This window comes from Propithecus coquereli, unplaced genomic scaffold (genome assembly GCF_000956105.1).
Source record: "Propithecus coquereli isolate 6110/MARCELLA unplaced genomic scaffold, Pcoq_1.0 Scaffold1, whole genome shotgun sequence".
NCBI lineage: Eukaryota > Metazoa > Chordata > Mammalia > Primates > Indriidae > Propithecus > Propithecus coquereli.
In genome coordinates, this window is record NW_012133857.1 from 6,827,403 (window position 1) to 6,846,632 (window position 19,230).

General features: G+C 45.4%; 1 protein-coding gene across 1 annotated transcript in view; it reads left to right on the top strand.

Moving 5' to 3' along the window:
* LTF (lactotransferrin) overlaps positions 1–17,743 on the top strand; it is a 30,698-nt gene extending 12,955 nt beyond the window's left edge. Inside the window, exons 7-17 of the mRNA XM_012638143.1 lie at positions 834–1,012; positions 1,472–1,646; positions 2,503–2,657; positions 3,737–3,827; positions 4,631–4,678; positions 5,643–5,798; positions 7,553–7,694; positions 11,637–11,704; positions 14,633–14,817; positions 15,979–16,168; positions 17,564–17,743. Of these exons, the coding sequence (XP_012493597.1) occupies positions 834–1,012; positions 1,472–1,646; positions 2,503–2,657; positions 3,737–3,827; positions 4,631–4,678; positions 5,643–5,798; positions 7,553–7,694; positions 11,637–11,704; positions 14,633–14,817; positions 15,979–16,168; positions 17,564–17,598 (1,424 nt within the window). The 3' untranslated portion in view covers positions 17,599–17,743. The remainder of the gene's footprint in view (positions 1–833; positions 1,013–1,471; positions 1,647–2,502; positions 2,658–3,736; positions 3,828–4,630; positions 4,679–5,642; positions 5,799–7,552; positions 7,695–11,636; positions 11,705–14,632; positions 14,818–15,978; positions 16,169–17,563) is intronic.
* The last annotated feature ends 1,487 nt before the right edge of the window (positions 17,744–19,230 follow it).

The window sequence follows — 19,230 nt, forward strand, 5'->3', positions numbered from 1 at the left end:
TGCACCTATTAAGATTATCTCATGATATTCTCCTTTAATTCATTAATGTGGTGGATTAATTTAGCTTTTTTGACATTCAACCATTCTTTTGTGAAATGAATAAACTGATAAGTTTTAATCCTGATCAATTAGTTTTTTAAATATTCTGTTAGATCAAGTTAGCTAATACGTTATTTTTAATTTTTGCATTGAAGTAAAATAGGCCCTTAATTCTTCCTTCCTATACTTCTTTCTCTAATTTTGACATCAAGGTTGTACTAATCTCATAAAGTGACTTGGGTAGGTTTCTGTCACTTTACACATTCTGAAGCAATTTATATATGATATCAATAAACAGTTCCAAATTTGGCTCAACTCACTCATAAAAACATTCTTTTCCCTTCTTTTGACATACTCGGTGTTGGAAAGTGGCTCAACTGTATTTCCTGCCTTAACATTTTTGTCATTATTATTCTTTCCAGAGATGTGGGTAAGGTAGCACCCTTTGGAGGCCCTGGGCTTGTCTCTACAAAGTGACTCTTTTCTAGAGTTACCATGGAAACAGATAGGGTCTGGTTGGGACTCTTTGGCCTGCCAAGCAGCAGCTGCATCAGAATCCCAGGGTGGCCTGTGTGATTTTGTCAGAGGATCACCCCGAGGCTTTTAGGGCACTAGCTTTACCTTGCCGAATGTTCTGGAGCAATTCATTCATTGCCTTTTGACTCTCAGTTTAGTCAATGGTGTAAGATGTCTCCCCTAGTTCAAAATTCTGTGGGGAGAAGGGGAACTACAGCTCATGGTTACTGCTTGGAGTTGGCCCATCTGGGCTCTCTTCCACCTCCCCATTTCCCCAGAGGACCTGCCAGACAAGGCGGAAAGAGACCAGTATGAACTGCTCTGCCCAGACAACACCCGAAAGTCCGTGGACAAGTACCTGGAGTGCAACTTGGCCAGGGTCCCTTCTCATGCTGTTGTGGCACGAAGTGTGGACGGCAAGGAGGATGCTATCTGGGAGCTTCTCCGCCAAGCACAGGTATCCTCACCCACAGACTCCCATCTGCTTGGATTGGGGTTGGGGGCAAGCTTCCTTCCTTCCATAACTTCTGCCACTGTAGAAGTCCTTCTGTAGCCTGGCTGAAGGAGCACTCACTAATGCATAAGGCTGCTTGCCCGGGCTGTGCTCTGGATAGCAGAGGCCACAAAACCCCTCTAGCATCACTGACAGTACCACATGGCTGGAGCAGAAGCAGGGGGCGGATGATGCAATATTCTCAGCACCCTAAGGTGCTTGGACCCCGGCAACTTTCCCAAGCGTCAGCCATAGCTGAGCTTGTGTCTCAGGGATGGCATGAGTCCCTCTGCTGGAGGATGTCAATCAAAGTTCCTTCTCTCAGAATCATCCAAAAGTTCCAGATAACTCTTTTTTAACATCAATTTTTTGTTTCCCACCTATTTCCCATCAACACCATTAATTCTATTTTTTCTAAATTAGGAAAAGTTTGGAAAGAACAAATCATCGGCATTCCAGCTCTTTGGCTCCCCTCCTGGGAAGAAGGATCTGCTGTTCAAGGACTCTGCCATCGGGTTTTCAAGGATTCCCTCGAGCATAGATGCTAAGCTGTACCTTGGCTTTGAGTACTTCACTGCCATCCAGAACCAGAGGGAAAGTGAGTAAGGCCAGGCAGGGTCCTGAGGCCACCTGGTGTGGGTGGGGAGTGTGAGTGAGGCTGCCTACTTTAGAGTAGTGCGGCCCTGCTCTGTAGCGGTCACTCCTCTGTCTCTTGGCCACTGTGGGGTCTTCATCATGGTGGCTTTGATGCAGGTGCAGGTGTTTTCTGTTGAGCAAGTCAGGGCAATTGTGAGAGATGTCTCCAAAAGAATGCCCTGGTCACCTGATCAATGCCTCCCTATGCCCCTGTGTCCATCAGACTCCCCAGCCCTGACAGAAATCAACTTGCCTCCTTCCTATTAAGTGAGAAATATGAACATCAATCAAGAAAGCCAGGGCCCCTCCTGGGATGAATCCAGAAGCCTGATGGAATGCCTCCCTGTGCCCGGGCCCTGAACTTAGCTGGGGCCACCACAGTGGGGCTTGAGGTGGGAGTCTGGGTGAACCAGGAGGATACATTGTAGTTACTAGCAGTGAAAGACTTGGTGGGGAGGTCAGGGCTGAGCTCAAGGTCCCTAGGGCATCTCTTGGGGCTGCCACTGATCTCTGTGTCATGGAACTTGTATCTCCAGAGACAGAGACAATAGGCAGGTCCTTACACTAAGGACTGATGGATGATCAGAAGCCAGGGAAGGTCTCCAAAGGAAGGGAAATGAGGAAGGAAGGGCGCTCCAGCGGCCTGAGGACAGGGCTGGGAGCTGAGAGCGGAGGAGAGGACATGAGTCCGCACACATCCACACACGGCCCGCAGCTCCCGACCGAGGGAGGGTCTGAGCAGGAACCGGCTCCGGGGAGGTGGACGACCTGGCTAGGCTTCGGGTGCCCCGGCCACCCGCTGTCGTCCCTTCCTGCAGGCGAGGCGGAGGCGGAGGCCCGGCGTGCGCGGGTCTTGTGGTGCGCCGTGGGCGACCAGGAACTGAACAAGTGCAGACAGTGGAGCAGCGTGAGCGGCGGCGACGTGACCTGCGCCTCGGCGCCCAGCACGGACGACTGCATAGCGCTGGTCCTGGTAGGGGCCTTCGGCACGGGGGCGGGGGTGGGGGAGGTGAACGGGCTTCTTGGGAGACCCGGCTCACCGGCTCTGTTTAAGCCAAGCCTGGCGCCTGCGAGGCCACTGCAGCGCCTGGAGACCTGGGCTCGCCCACGTGCGGAGTGCTAACGGTGCGGGTTTATGTTGAAAAAGCAGTTTACCGTGGCTTTTCCACTCCTCTGGTTATCACAACAACTCAAAATTATTGTAGGTAATTTGGGAAACATGGAAAGATATGATGTTAAATAACTAAATAAGTAAACCACCAAACCAAGAAAAGCACTTCCGATCACACAAAGGCGCACAGGTAAAGTTTCGGTAATTTGCTATTCCAGGATTTCTCTGTGCACCTGCGGATATGCATGACATGATCCTGCATTGTATCAGTTACGCAGTTTTTAAGCCCTTTTCACTAAACAGGAAAACCTTCACATGAATACCTACTCTTGGAAAACGTTTAAAAAAATGATTTCCGGGTATCTCTTATGTGGATGTGGCTCAGTTTAGTCATGACCCTATTCCTCTTTGTCCCCTTACTTTGCTAGTATCAGTAACCCTGTGATGTCTGTTCTTGAAGACAAATCTTTGTTACATCTCCAATTATTTCTAATATAGTTGTAAAAAAATTATTACTGGGCCAAAGAGGGAATTTTGCAGTCCTTACAAGTCCGTGTTCCTGCGTTGGAGCAAGGGCTCGTTCATTCGGATGGCAAACCAGTTCTGCTCCTTTGTTGGACGACTTCTGGGTAGCGCTTTGAGTGTAGTCTTAGTGAGCTCAGATTAGCCAAGGCCAGCTGTTTCCACCTGTGTCTTCAGTTAGTGAGGCTGGCAGGAAGCTGTCCCAAGAGTGCCTGGGACATAGAAAGGATTTTGTTCTGGGGACACAGGGCTAGTGCAACCTGTGCCTGGTCTTTCCAGTTGAATCGACAGCACAAAAGGCAGGTGGGGCTGGTTTCACTGGGATGCCTGACATAAAGCCATTCTCCCAGAGAGCTGTAAAGACAGGTAGGACAAGAAGCAGCCTTACTGTGGTGCTGAGAGCTGCTCTGTCTTTGCAGAAGGGAGAAGCTGATGCCATGAGTTTGGACGGAGGATATATCTACACTGCGGGCAAGTGCGGTTTGGTGCCTGTCCTGGCAGAGAACTCCAGTAAGTGGAGTTAGTGTCCTGTCTGGTTTATCCCCTCTGGACCATGGGGGTGGGGGGTGGTAACCCCACTCAGTGGATCCAGGTGAAGACAGTAAGATGGATGGATGCATTCACATGGGAGAATCAGGAGAAAGAATAAATGAAAGGGGCTGTGTTACCCATAGGGCCTATTGTGTTGAAAACTGACAAAGCACAGATTGGTTTCATTTTCTTAATTTTAAAAAAGATTTTAGTGAAGTATAGCATACACACAGAAAAGCACGCTGCAGCAACTGTATACCCCATGCACTTGTGAAGGTGATGGAGACACAGCAAATTTCAGAAGTCCCCTATATCCTCCTGTCACTCTTGCAAGGGCAGCCACTCTCCTGACTTCTAAGGGCACAGATCATTCCTGCCTGTTTTTGAACTTTATGCTAAAGGAGTTGTAAAGCACATGCTTTTTATGTCTGGTTGCTCTTGCTCAGCTTCACGCTAGTGGTATTCATCCACCTAGATGTGCAGCTGTAGACCGTTCAATCTCGTTGCTATATAGCATTCTATGGTATGAGTCTACCACAGTTGTGTAGCTATTCGACTGTGCATGGGCATTTGGGTCATTTCCAGTTGGTGCTGTTGTGAACAGTGCTGCTGTTGAATATCCGTGTCCATGTCTTTGGTGGACACATATATACATTTCCGCTACATGGAACTCGTGGAACAGTCTCTTTGGATTTCATTCTCCATTGTTGAGATTTAAAAGTTTGTTTCTTCTCAGTACATCTGAGTGTTTAATGATGTCTTGCTTGCCTTTATTCTTTCAGAACCCCAAAAAAGCAGTAACCTTGATTGTGTGGATAGACCAGTGGAAGGTGAGTTGGCATTAGTCACTTTCAGGGACAAGGCTAAGTTCTTGTTGCTGGAGGAGGAGGTGGCAGGAACTTTTACTCACAGAAAAAAATTACAGCCACAGAAGCCATAGGTACTTTTAAAGATGCAAATAATTCATAGAGGAATAATAATTATAATTAATGTTTATATTGACCTTCATGCTTGGCAGAGAACATTCATATGGTTCCTCATTGTGTCCTGGTCATGTGGAAAGAGGGGTGCTTCCCATTTTATATGTACGAGGAAACAGTGGCCTGGAGAGTCGCCAGGTGCCCAGGATCTCATGCATAGCCTTAGATAATACTGTGGCAGAGCCTGGCCTTGAACCAGGGTCTCTAGTGCCAAATCCAGTGCTCTATGTCCCACCACCACCTGCCCGCTAGAGCTGGTGCTTACTCAGCTTTGGAAGAGACCCGGCACTTGCCCTCAGTGGGTGTCTGTCAGGAGGAGGGTGGCCACCGCGTTAACCCTGTCACAGTGCAGGGCTGGTTCACACTCAGCTCAGGCCGGTCCTTGGAGATACCCTCTCCTGCATCCACACAGCAGTTAATCTTGCCTGATGCATATTGTAGTTGGAGACTTGTGCAATTTTGGGGTCAGTCTTGTTGCTCAGTGTTTGTTGCTTTAGTAGCCCACATCTAAAGGTGAAGTGCTGGTTTGTAACTCGGGGACATTGTGTGGCCAGTGGAGGACAGTCTCCTATAATCACTTAAAGAATTAGCTTTACTTACGATTTTATTTCATAGCTCAGATCAGTCTCACCTTAACATAGGGAAGCAGCTTATGCTCTTTTGGTCTACCTGACATTGGCCAGTTACTTGGGGGAATTGTTTCCTAGAGATGCTTCTTGACCTATTTTGGCCGGGTTGCAGATAGCTGTACTAGAATCCGTATGCCAGGTCTCTGGGAGGTTAAGACTTTCTCTTCTGTCATCTGTTGTGCAAGGATATCTTGCTGTGGCAGCGGTTAGGAAATCAAATGCTGGCATCACCTGGAACTCTCTGAAAGGCAAGAAGTCCTGCCACACCGCCGTGGACAGGACTGCAGGCTGGAACATCCCCATAGGCCTGCTCTTCAACCAGACAGACTCCTGCAAATTTGGTAAGGGGTCCTGAGGGTGTCATGGGTGGGCCATCCTGGAGGGCTAGGCACATTGTGCTGTGGAACCTTAAGGAAGGGAGGGGGACAGGGGATTTGCAGGCTGATTGTGGCTCACAGGTCTCTTCTGGCATAAGCAAGCTCTCCCTGTGGCTGCCTCCTGCAGCCTTGGATTCACTGGGAAGCTCCCTGTGCAACACTTTCCATGTTCCATCCACCCCACCCCAAGATAAAAGATTGGAATACCTGCCTGTTTCTCTGCACCCTAAGAATGGATGCAGGTTCCAAGAAGAGCAATTTTTTTATTTTTTATTTTTTTTACCTCATGGAACTCCAGATCTAAATTCATCATAGCCCTGGCTTCTCAACTTGGGGAAAGGCACCTGCCTGCCTCATGAAAGGTGACTTCAGTTACTGAACAGAAGTGACTGCTTATTCCACGTTGCAAAATAACCTGAACAAGATCTCAAGGGTCTGGCTCATCCTGCTTCTGGGTCTTCTCTTTCTACCACACTCCACCCTCACCTTGGTCAGCATGAGCCCTGCCCTCCCTGCCTGCTATGGGCCTGGTGACATGGAAATGGGTGGCATGTTTTCACCGCGGCCCCCCTCTTGTGCAGGCATCTCCTAGAGCAGGGGCCCCGCTACACCGTGAATGGGTTTTGGTGCTGGCTGGGCAGGCTTCCACGCGGCTCTGCTCCTCACCGGCGGTGCATGCTACCACTGCTCTTACTGGCCCCACAGCAGCCTCCAAGCCGTAGGGAAGCTGCCAGGATGTGGTGGGAGCCCCCAGCCTTTCCTGAGGCACATAGTGTGGCTCTTCCAGCGGCAGAGGCGGCAGGAGCCTGACGATGGGTGGCACTTGCTCCATGGGGCAAGGGCAAGGCTTTCTAGTCACCTGTATTTCCTCTTTCTTGGGTTAAATCTCATAATGGGTTAATTCAGATTAGGTTCAACTGCAAGGAACAGAAAACCCCTGAAATTATAGAAGCTTAATTAAACAAGACAAAAGTTAGTTTCTTCATCATGTAAGTGAAGTCCAGAGGTGGGTTGTCCAGAGGTGGGTTGTCCAGAGCTAGTATAATGACAGCTTGGTGTCCGGGACCAGGGCTTCAAACATCTGGCTGTTCTGCCATCTGTGGCTTCCATGCTCAAGGTCACCTCATGGCCCACATCACAGTTGGAGATCCAGTCCCTGCTCTGCATTCCACATGCAGGACCAGGATGAAGAATGGGAATGAGAAGGGCAAAAGGCATGTGCCAACTGTCTTTTAAGGGTGTTCCCAAGAAGCTGACATCTAACCCTCCTGGCCACATGGCTATACCAGCCCCAGGGCACCTGATGAGTCTAGTCTTTACACCAAAGGGCCAAGTGCCCAGGGAAAAAGTAGGGTTTCCATTCCTGAGCAAAAGGGAAGGCAGATCCTGGAGTAGGCAGCTAACTAGCAGCTCTGCAGCTAATGGCCATACGGTCACCACCGGCGTCCCCAGCTCAAGGCGGTGATGATGGGACCCTCTGTGCAGTCACGGCTCTTGTTCCCAGCCTCAGTCGGGTTTTCTGTCAATGCCTACAGTCTGAAGCTCTTCTGATTTCTGGTGGGGCCTGTGTTGGTGGTAGACTGTCACTTTGTGATAGTGTGTTCTGTGTGTCCTGGACAAAATAATGAACTGAAAACAAGCTGCGTCACCTGTTAGGCAAAAGCCATTTACGTTGACTCAGGTCAGAGGAGCTGACTTCCCATGTTCCTTCTGCCCAGACGAATTCTTCAGTGAAAGCTGCGCCCCTGGGTCTGACCCGAGATCCAGTCTCTGTGCTCTGTGTGTCGGCAACGACAGGGGGGAGGACAAGTGTGTGCCCAACAGCAATGAGAGATACTACGGCTACACCGGGGCCTTCAGGTGAGTCTGTGACTGAGCTCCATCAGGACAGGGCCTCCTCATCCTCCAGCATGTCGGCACTGCAGTTCTAAGGGGTCAGATGTGGCCTGACACAGCAGAGCCGGGGTCACCCTGTGAGTTTGATGCTGGGCAGCACCAGTGAGGCCTCCCCCACCACACCCACCACCCCAGAGAGTGGAGGCTGGCACTGGGGCTGTCTGACTTCAGCTCTGCTATGCTCCTCCCCATGGCTTTGAGCCAAGTCAACCGCAGTGGGCCTCCCTATCCTCATTCTCAAATCAAATGGCTGGAGTATGTGGTGTCCTACGTGCTTTCTACAATTGAATTTTACGGGCAAGAATTCTTTTTCCCATAGCCACCACTCTCTCCCCTCCCTTAGATCCCCATTACGTCTTACGTTTTTCAGTTTTCTCTTTGACTTTGACCTTAGAAATGGCAAAAAGAAAGCACAATAGTGAATAGCAGTGTTATTCTCCAGTAGTGAAGTGAAAAATAAATGAAAAATAAGTTTTCAGAATTCGCTTAGTGATTAGCACCACTTAGTGATTCATAAAAACTGTCCACACCCCACATTTTACAGTTTCATTCTTCTGGGTGCTGCTTTTCAGTGGTACCATTTAGTCCTTTTCTCCATTCACCAAGAGTGTATTGCATCACCAGATGGTGTCATGTACCTGACAAACTAATATGGCCTTTGAATTTTTTAATATAAATTCAGTAGCCTTTGCTCCTGAATTTATGATGGAATAATATAAAAGTAGCTTTGGCTATACTCGGAGTGACTTGTAAAAATTCTCCAAAAAATAAAAAAAAGTTTTTTGTGAATGTACAAAAATATCTTTAAGGGGCTAAGGATTTGCGAATGGAAAAGTTGTGACGTGATTCCACTGAAAAATATTCCTTAAACTCATCTTGTGAGAATCCAAAGGAATCATGTGGTCCTCTTTTTTTCCAGACTTGCAGCAAGGTATTATTTCACCAAAAACAGCTACATTTTAGTATTCCTATTTATGCTAAACATTATACTTTGTCTGTTGTTCAAATTATATCTAGAATCTAGATTGGGGAAATTTATAGCAAAATAATTGAAAGCTGAAACCCAAAGTCTTATTCACCCCTGTATTTCTAACTAGCATCCTTATACCTCTGGTTTTTAATTTTTAACTTTCAGCTATTTTCTGCTAACTTTCTACTACGGAAGAAGATCTAGCCCCTCACACTGTTCCCTGTGCTGCTTCCACCCCACGTCAACTCTCTTTAGCACCCAATAAGATTATGTCATATTCAGTGCTTACATTTATTAGGAATATGTAAACATTATTCTCATATGAAACATGTGGTATAATAGGATTATATTTCCCCTATTGTACAACCTTTTTGTTTACTCTGGAGTTTATGGATGTCTTCTTCTTTTTTTTTTTTTCTTTACTTGCTTATTTTTTTTTTTTTAAACACTGTCATCTCAAAACTCTCTGCCAGTGGTGTAAATCTCCTCACCACATGTATACACACCCCCTGGGTACCATCTGAGTTTCATCGTTTGTTGGGAATTGTCGCTCCTGAGGCCTCCATCCTCCCACTCCAGTCTGGGTTGGCTGCCCTCCAGGCCTCCTGCACTTCTGTGGTCTTGTGGGTCCTGCTGACCATCATTCTGGGATTCCCTTGACCTTACTTCATGTCAGGTTGCCTGTTTCCTAGACCCCACATCTTCAGCTTTCTTTGTTTTGTTGGGACAGAACATGTCCCCCAGCACCTCCTTGAGAAAGGGTGAATGAGAGTTCCTATTTTTTGAGTATTTACATGTCTGAACACATCTGAAGCTTTGAAACGATTTATAGTTTGGATGGATAACTAAGTCTAGGTTGGGAAAGATTTTAGTTAGGAATTTTGATAGGATTTCTATATCTGGGAAATGGCAGCATTAGGCTATTTTGAGCAACTTGCCTGCTAAAAACAAGTGAAAATGTTGGATTAATACACACACACATGCATTCACAGTACACATCTTAAAAACATTAAATAACTGACAATAAGGAATTATCAGACTAAAATCTAAGGGAGAATAGGAATTCAGAGAGCTAAGTGGAGCCACTTTGTCCTGAGGACATTTACCTATTCTGACAAACTTGATCCCAAGAGGTTAACATACACCTGTAAGGTAAGAGTGAACTCTTCTAGTAACTTCCGTGCTCAATCCCAGGGGTCTTTAAGTTGCCTGTGTGTTGAGGAAAACAGGGAAGAGCACCATCCCTGAGAAATTGAAACCATGGACCAATTCTTGCATGGATTTGTAATTCAAACTCGTGTCCCTTAGGTCCGGAAATTCTCAACTCACAAATATTTTTTAAAGTGGTCCCAGACTTAATGATCCCTCCGTGAACATGTCTAGAAGACAGTATCTTCAGATTAGTCTTCAAAGACTACTCAAAAGTACTCTTTCAATGACAATGAGCAGTACACAGTTAAAAGTAATTATAATAATATTAACAAATACACAGGAGAAAAAAGTTGCCAGAAGCAAAATCCAACAGAAAAAGCAAGTTAATATTTTTAAAAAGAAATAAATAGAACTTTTAGGAAGGAAGAAACCCATAGCAATTGAAATTAACTATGCAACTGACCAGTGTAGCAGATTAGACAGTTAAAAAGTAAATTAGTGACATGAAAGATAAGTGAAAAAAATTATCCAGAATGTAGCATGGAAAATATAGCAAATTCAAACATTTAAAAACATTCATCCATTGTCTTCTAGTTTCTAGAGTTGTTGAGAAATCCGATGCCATTTTTGCTTCCTGATTCTTCATACACAACTTTCTTCTCAAAAACTTTTTGAGCCATTTTTTATCTCCAGTGTTCTAAAACTTTATAATAATATTTTTTTACGGGACTCTTAATTCATTGGATTGGGCACTTGATGGGCTTTCTTCACCTGCAAACTCAAGTTATTCTAGTCTGTGAAATTTTATTTCATTATTTTTTTATAATTTCCATCCTTCTATTTTCTCTGATTTCTCTTTAAACTTTACAGAGCCTTAAAGAACTTTAAGAGCTGACTGTTAACTCTGTGTCAGTTGCCAAGCTTTTGTGAGTACTGAGCCTCACTGTAGAGCAATTGGTTTGTGTCATTTCACTGTGGATGTCCAAATATAGGAATCTATAGGTGTTTTTCTTGAGTTGAACATATTCCCCAGAGAAAAAATCCTGATGTCTGCTTCTTGGGAGATATAACCTTAACAGGCAGCTTTCTGGAAGCTGACTGGGGAAAAGTGGCTGTGATTTAACTTTCCAGGATATAGATTTTTCATTCCATTTTGTTTTTAGTGTTGCACCTCTTCCCTCAGCTGTATTTGATTCTCTAGCCCACAGTGTTGCTCAGGTTCAGCCTCCCCAGTGAACAAACCTTCACTCTTCTGCCAGAGGGAGGGAGGAGCAATCTCCTAGCTGCTTGGGATATTAGGGTTCCTGAGCTGCATCGTATATAGGCTCTGCCCATTCTTCCTGTTCCCAGCCATGTTTAATAGTGCCTAGCACCTCTCATTGCTGAGCCTTTGTGGAGTTCTGCGATGCACATCCACTTTCTTCTGAACGTCTTTCACTTCCAACTTAAGTTCCGTCTTTCTTTGCTCTGTTGGGTCAGTCACTGCTTATCCATTTGCTCTGTAACTTCCAAACATTGTCATTATTCTCTCACTCTCTTTTATGGGTTTATGGCTTTTAAAAAATCTTAATAATATCATCTTATTGGCACTTTAGAAGGAGAGAAGTCCCACAAATGTGTTCAATCTGTCATTTTAAACCAGAAGTTCCTGGAAATATTTGTCTTCATCTTTTGCATGTTTATGTCCATGTTTCCATTTTTTTGGAATGTAGATCACAAATATTTATGAAAATCCTAATAGTTTCTCTTCTCTAGTGATGTGTTTATTTTCTGGAACATTCTAGGTGCCTGGCTGAGAACGCTGGAGACGTTGCATTTTTGAAAGATGTAACTATCTTGCAGAACACTGATGGTAGGTGAAGATGTTTCCTTTTCTCCTTGAAAGTAGAGTCTTTGGCATCGTAACACATCTTAGTATTCATATTTGCAGTTGGGAGTTGTTATAACATTTTCCGGACTTTTGATCAAAAGAATTCCAAGATTCTTTACCACAGCAGGCAACATGGTAACATCTGTAGGCATCACGTTGATTTGAAAACAGAACGCACACACACAACACACACATAGACACTAGTCATACTCAGTAGCAAATGTCTCCCTGGCTTTGTCTAGTCAACCGCAGAAACACACCATCTCCCTGCACCAGATCGCACGTGCCTATGGGAAACAGCGTGGATGATACTAAGAAACTGAACGTACTCCAGTAAAGTTTCCCTTTTTAAAAAAGGAAGTAGAGAGCATCATTCTGCCCCATGTGAGCCCTCAATCTGCAAACTCCTTGGGAGTTAGTGGGGACAAAATCACAGGCGGTTGCAGATGACAGAAGATGATCTACCAGCCAGTGTTTGAACAATCATTCTCTCTTCTGATCTCGAGATGAAAAAACTAATGACCAAATTCAAGACTTCTCAGCCATTTGCTACCTTCCAAGCTGAATCCCTCTCTGTAGGCCGCGCCCGGCACCCCCACCCCTCTACCTCGGCAGATGGCTGGCTGTCTTGTTCCCTGAGAAAGAACTGCCTCCGCTTTCTGCCTCGCTCCTTCAGTGACCTCTGCAGTCACAGCCACTTCTCCCTTCTCCTCCCGTCCCTCCTCATGGTGCTCAGGACAGGGATTAAAGCCAGACATACACATTTAAAATTATTTCAATATCAAATAGAGGAACCTGAGAGAATGTTTTCTCATGGGGAGAGAGCAGAGAAAGCAGAGGCTGAGCCGTGCACCTGTATTTGCACACACATAGACATGCATACAATTACATTTACAATCTATGAACCCTTCAATCCAAGCAATCTCCAGGGAACTGACGGATGTCAAATTTAATTTTAAGGTTCTCTGATACTTTACAACTGTATTTTATTGGAATCAATGAAACATATTTGATAAAGCCATAGAGGTTCCTGTCCTTTCTCTGGTTGCACTAAGAGCATTTGAATATGAAAGAAGGGAGAAAACAATTTCTCCTTGAATATAAACCAGCTATTCTTTTTCTAGAATTCACTGGAAACTATGGCATAGGTAGAGGGTTTTCTTTTTTAAAACATTAAAGGAGAACTTTTAACAGCTTTATTGGGATAGAATTCACTTCCTATAAAATCCACCATTCAGAGTGTACAACTCAATGATCTGAGCACGTTCACAGATCGTACAATCACAGTCCAACTCTAGAATGCTCATGTCCCCCCATAAAGAAACCCCCTCACCTATAGGCAGTCACTCTCCCCTGCCCTTCTGCCCCCTTAAGTGCTGGCAACCATCAGTTCACCTTCTGTCTCTGTAAGTTTGCCTGTTCTGAACATTTTACATAAATGGACTCATACAATATGTGGTCTTTTGTGAGGCTTCTTCTTTCACTTAGCATCATGTTTTCGAGGTTCATCCATACTGTGGCATGTATCAGCACTTAACCCCCTTTTATTGCTGAATAATATTCTACTGTATGGACACAGCACTCATTTTTTTTAATTTCAAAATATTAAGGGGATACAAATGTTTTTGGTTACATGGATCGTCTTTGTAATGCTTGAGTCACAGCTGTAAGTGTGCCCATCACCTAAATAGTATTCATTGTATCGGTTAGGTAGGTTTTTGCCCATCTCCTCCCCCATTTGATTCACTGAGTTTTACTTCCCTCTGTGCTAATCCATTAGTTCCAATTTAATAGTGAGTATATGTGGTATTTGTTTTTCCATTCTTTAGATACTTCACTTAGGATAATGGTCTCCAGTTCCATCCAAATTGTTGCAAAAAACATTAATTCATTCTTTTTTATGGCTGAGTAGTACTCCATGACATACATATATACCACATTTTGTTAATCCACTCCTGGATTGATGGGCACTTGGATTGATTCCACATCTTTGCGACTGTGAATTATGATGCAATAAACATTTGAGTGCAGGTGTCTTTTTGATAAAATGACTTCTTTTCCTTTGGGTGGATACCCAGTAATAGGATTGCTGGATCAAATGGTAGGTCTACGTTTAGTTCTTTGAGGAACCTCCATACTGTTTTCCATAGGACTGAACTAATCTGCAGTCCCACCAACAGTGTGTAAGTGTTCCTTTCTGTCTGCATCCATGCCAGTATCTATTGTTTTTGGACTTTTTAACAAAAGCCATTCTAACAGAGTAAGATGATTTCTCACTGTTTTGATTTGCATTTCCCTGATGATTAGTGACATTACTGACATTAGTGCCATTAATTTGCATTTCCCTGATGACTGCTGACATTACAGACTGTTACTGTCCTGCTCCCTCCTGTTGTTCTTCAGGCAAATGAGGGAGGAGACTGGGCCTCCCTCCTGCAGCAAGGGTGGTTTACTCTGGTGGTGTTTCCTGGACATGGGCTTACTGAGCAATGTTCTAGGCAAGGCCTCTGAAACCACAAATCCAGAACAACTTGCTCTGTAGATTTAGGGCTATGTGAATGTGATTTTTCATTTGTTTTGATTTTGCATTTTTTCATATGTTTATTGGCCATTTGTCTATCATCTTTTGAAAGCTTCTGTTCATGTCTTTTGCCCACTTTCTAATGGGGTTGTTTGTTTTTTTCTTGCTGATTTGCTTCAGTTCTTTGTAGATTCTGGTTATTAGCACTAATGTTTTATATATGTGAAGTTCATGTAACTTGTGCAGGACGAAGCTTCCTTCTCTCCCTCACGTCACCACAACCCCAGCGTGTGCATTTGAGAGGCCAGTGGGATGGCCACACCCACTCAGAGAGGACTCTTTGGCTAAGCAGGAAAGCAAGGCTGATGCCACCTTCTTTCTCTCCCCAGGAAAGAACACCGAAGCATGGGCTAAGGATTTGAAGCTGGAGGACTTTGAACTGCTCTGCCTCGATGGCACCCGGAAGCCTGTGACTGAAGCTCAGAGCTGCCACCTGGCCATAGCCCCAAATCATGCTGTGGTATCTCGGAAAGATAAGGTGGAACGCCTTCGACAAGTGCTGTTCAGACAGCAGGTGTGGACCTTCAGGGCCTCCGGCTCTTTCTTAACTGTGTGGGCTCCTGTTAGGTGGGGAGATCACAGAGCTAGGTGAACCAGCCCACTCAGGCCTTTCTTTCTAGTCCCTCTGCTTGGAACTGGTGGTGACAGTGTTTGCTCCATGCTGTGGGGCTGCCCAGAGTCTCAACAAGAACCACAGAGGCTCTGACTCTGGGCTTTCTGGGATTCAGTTTCTGCCCTAAGTCTCTATGCGTCTGGGCTTGTGCACTCACCATCTGGCTCAGGGACTGTCAGTGTCCTGCTCTTTCCTGTTGTTCTTCAGGCAAATGAGCCTCCCTCCTGCAGACCTGGGCAAGGGTGGTTTACTCTGGTGGTGTTTCCCTGCCCCTGGGCTGACTGAGCAACGTCCTAGGCAAGGTCTCTGAAACCACAGACCCAGAGCAACCTGCTCTGTAGATTTAGAGCTATGTGAATGTGATTTGAAGGAAATCCTAAAATTTCCTTAAGATCTTGGATTCTCTATTAGAACTTCTATTTTATATTACAACATCATGTCTCTAAGTTTGCTGTTAAAGACAATGGCCCTGGAATAGTAATGGCTACAATAACTGCCTTTATGGAGCCCTTATTGCGCACACTCACTGATGCTGGGGGGAGCTCTGCCATCACTGGGGTGTTTGGCTGTCTCAGCTCCCCAGGTGAGAGCCCTGGGTATGGAGGAGGAACTGTGGCTGAGGGAGGCAGAGGGACCTCCCTGGTTAGTGGCAGAAATTGGGTTTTCCTATGCAGTCTGCCTTTCTGGGAGAGCTGCATCTTAGAATGTTCTAGGCAATCAACTTTTGGGGGCAGATCTCAAAAATCCTTGGCTGTCACCTAGTCACCCATAAGAAACCCTATGGGAAGAGGTCACCAATTGAGAAGGAAGGAAAGATGGCAGGAGGTGAGACCAGAAGTGGTGTGGGGCTTGGGCACTGCCCAGGGTGGGCCTGCCACCATGAATTTGGCAGGGCAAGAGTCTGCCAAGAAGGCAGAATGACTCCAGAACTCAGCTCCTTTTGCCCTGCCTGGGTTTTCCCAGGACTGGTCCTAGATGGAAGAAATACCCCTGACCTCCCCTAATTCATGAGCCCTCCTCGTTTCCTTGGCTACACACTTACCTTCTGTCCTTTCAACTCAGGCTAAGTTTGGAAGAAATGGATCTGACTGCCCAGGCAAATTTTGCTTGTTCCAGTCTGAAACCAAAAATCTTCTGTTTAATGACAACACTGAGTGTCTGGCCAACCTCCATGGCAAAACAACATATGAAAAATATCTGGGACCACAGTATGTCACAGCCGTTGCTACTCTGAAACGATGTTCAACCTCCGGTAAGTAGACCCCGGTTAGCATCCCTGAGAAACCACCAGGCGGGAAGGTCAAGGCTTGAGGGTCAAACAGCATTCTGGGAGTGAAGATGGGTATAAAAATGTTAAGGCAATATAATATCTCTATACTTCAGGAAATTATAATCTCATTGATAGGGTGAAAGAATTAGAGAATAAAATAAAACAGTATGTAATATGCTAAATTTTTATAATGCTGATAATGACTGTCATGAAGTTTTTGGAAACTGATAATCCATTTTATTCAGTAAAATGAAATGGATCTATATACAGGTGCATTGAAAAATGACAAAATTTGGTTTCTAGACAGTTACCATAGATACCAATCATAGAGAATATGAATTCTCAAAAATTCAAATATAGGAAAAAATATCTTAGCCAGGAAAAAGTACTGATAATAATTTAATCCTTTAAATATCACAGAGTGTTGTAAGGCTCCCGGTGACAATTCTGAGATTCAGTGTGCACCAACTCCCCTGTGCACGGTGATCATCCAGATTCATACTCCTGATCCCTCAGCCAGAGGGCCGGGGGCATTGGGGTGCTGTTGGTCCAGGGATGGGGATAGGGCCAGGAATCTCTTTATCAGTGATTCTCAACTAGGGCCAATTTTGCCTCTGAGAGGACATTTGGCAATGCCTGGAAGCACTTTCGATTCTCACAACTTAGGTGGTGTTGCTGATATCCGGTAGACAGAGGCCAGGGATGCTGCTGAACACTGCACAGCATGGCCCCCACAATAAAGAAGTATTATCAGGGCCCAAATGTCAATAGTGGCAAGGGTGAGAAACCCTGGTCTATACTGATCAACAGCTATATTGATGCGGGTTAAGGACCCCACTTTGAGAAATACGGCTATAGGACTGTTCTTGTGAGCAGCCAGCTCAGGACTGCACAGACTGCATGCCTCTTGAGGGCAGGGCCTGTCTGTCCAGCTGTGTCCCCAGGACTTAGCGCAGTGACTGACACAGAACAGGTGCTCAGCCAGTATTTGTGAATGAATGAGTGAATGAGTAGATGAACACTACTGCAAACAGATTTGCATGAAGATGACATCCTAATCGTTCACATTCCAGAAGAAGTTAGAGGACTATCAATGTCTTGTGAACTTGAGTGTGACCTTGGTTCAGTTAGAGACAAGTGGGTGGGGTGGCTGTGTCCCTCAGACCAGAGCAGTGAGACACCCTGGCTGGCGAGGACCAGACCTGTGCTCCCTCGGACACCAAGGCTGCAATGATAGGAGGAGGCAAGTGCAGAAATGTGAATGTGGCAGAGAAAACTCTGTCTCAGTGTCCTTGATTTATTGATTTTAAAAATCGATTTGTCGATTTAAAGTAAAGAAATCAGTTTCTGAGTCTCCTGCTCTGTTGTGTCCCACAGCACTCCTGGAAGCCTGTGCTTTCCTCAGGAAGTAAAAGCCAAGAAGAGGAAGACGACAGCCTGCCCAGGGAGCCTGCAGCCACTTGTGCTCTCAGCCTTGTCCCCGTGCTGGGGCCTCGCCCTCCCTGCTGAGGGCAGCATTTGCCAAGCCATCTGTTTTCACAATTCCCTGCTTTCATCTTAGCAAGAAATAAAATTAGAAAAATTGTTGACTTTCTCTCCTTATAAAGTGTCCTTCATCGTTTCTAGAATTTTATATCGAAATCCCGTGTCTGAACAAGCACCTGTGCAGTTGGACCTTTCCTCCCAAGTGTTCCAGGCCCGGCTCCTCCTCTCTCCTGCAGTCCCGGGTGCCTAGTGGTCTGGAATCTAAGGCCGGGCCAGCCCGAGCAACTGTTCTTCCCAAGGGGATCTGGTTGGTTACTCACATAGTTGTCGCAGTATGTGTGCGTGAGTATGCCCGGGAGTGCGTGCGCATGTGAGCGCGTGTGTGCGCGTGTGTGTTTCCAGGGCAGGGCAGGAATAGATAGCCTAGGAATCAAAGGGTTAATGAAAGAAACTGAATATCAGGAAGATATGTGATTACTTGGAATTTTAAATAAATGTCATCCAGTATAGTAAATGTACAGATTTGGACAAAGTAGGAAAATGTGCGAAATACTTCTGTCCCTCAGCCTGACTGGTCCTCAACTTCTGTTAACCTCTAGTTACTGTTTTTTTACCCACTTTTCTCCACCACATTCTTCAAAGCATAGTCTAAGCTGACTGTCTGTGCTTTCTTCCTTTTTGTTCTCTCTACCCCCACTGCAGTTTGACTCCAACCTAATCACTCTGCTGAAAGGTTCTGGAAAAGGACACCCCGCCCTCCTGATCGCCAGGCTCACAGGGCTTTTCAGCTGTCTCCCCGAGGGGCCCGTTGGCACCGTCTGTCCCACTGATCATGCACTCTTGCCTTCTGTGGTACCCTTACCCCTTTCTGGCCTTCCTTCTCCTGCCTTTAGAAAAATTTTTTAATTGATATATCATCATAATGGCGCATATTTTTGGGGTACATGTGATATTTTGATACATGTGTAGAATGTGTAACAATCAAATCAGGGTGATTAGGATATCCACCACCTCGAACATTTATCGTTATTTGTGTTGAGAACATTTCAAATCCTCTCTTCTAACTATTTTGAAATATACACTCTATTGTTGTCAGCTATGGTTACCCTACTGTGCTATCACACACTAGAACTTACTCCTCCTCTCTAACTGTATGTTTGTACCCATTAACCAACAACCTCTCTTCACCCCCTCACCCTTCCCAGCCTCTAGTTTCTATCATTCTACCCTCTCCCTCCATGAAATCCACTGTTTTAGCTCCCCATGTGAGGGAAAACATGACATTTGTCTCTCTGTGCTTGGCTGATTTCACTTAGCCTAATGGTCACCAGTTCCATCCATGCTGCAAATGACAGGATTTCATTCTTTTTATGGCTTAATAGAATTCCACCTCTGCCTTTTTGACAGTTCATGCTTTGTCCTTTAAATATGTCCCCCATTGTTTTCTTCTCCAGAGTCATGTTTCTGACCCACTGTCCTGACACAAGGGAGGGAGTTAAGACAGAACCACATGGCCGGGTTTTAGCTAGGACTGTGCAGAGTCCCTTCACCAGTAGAAG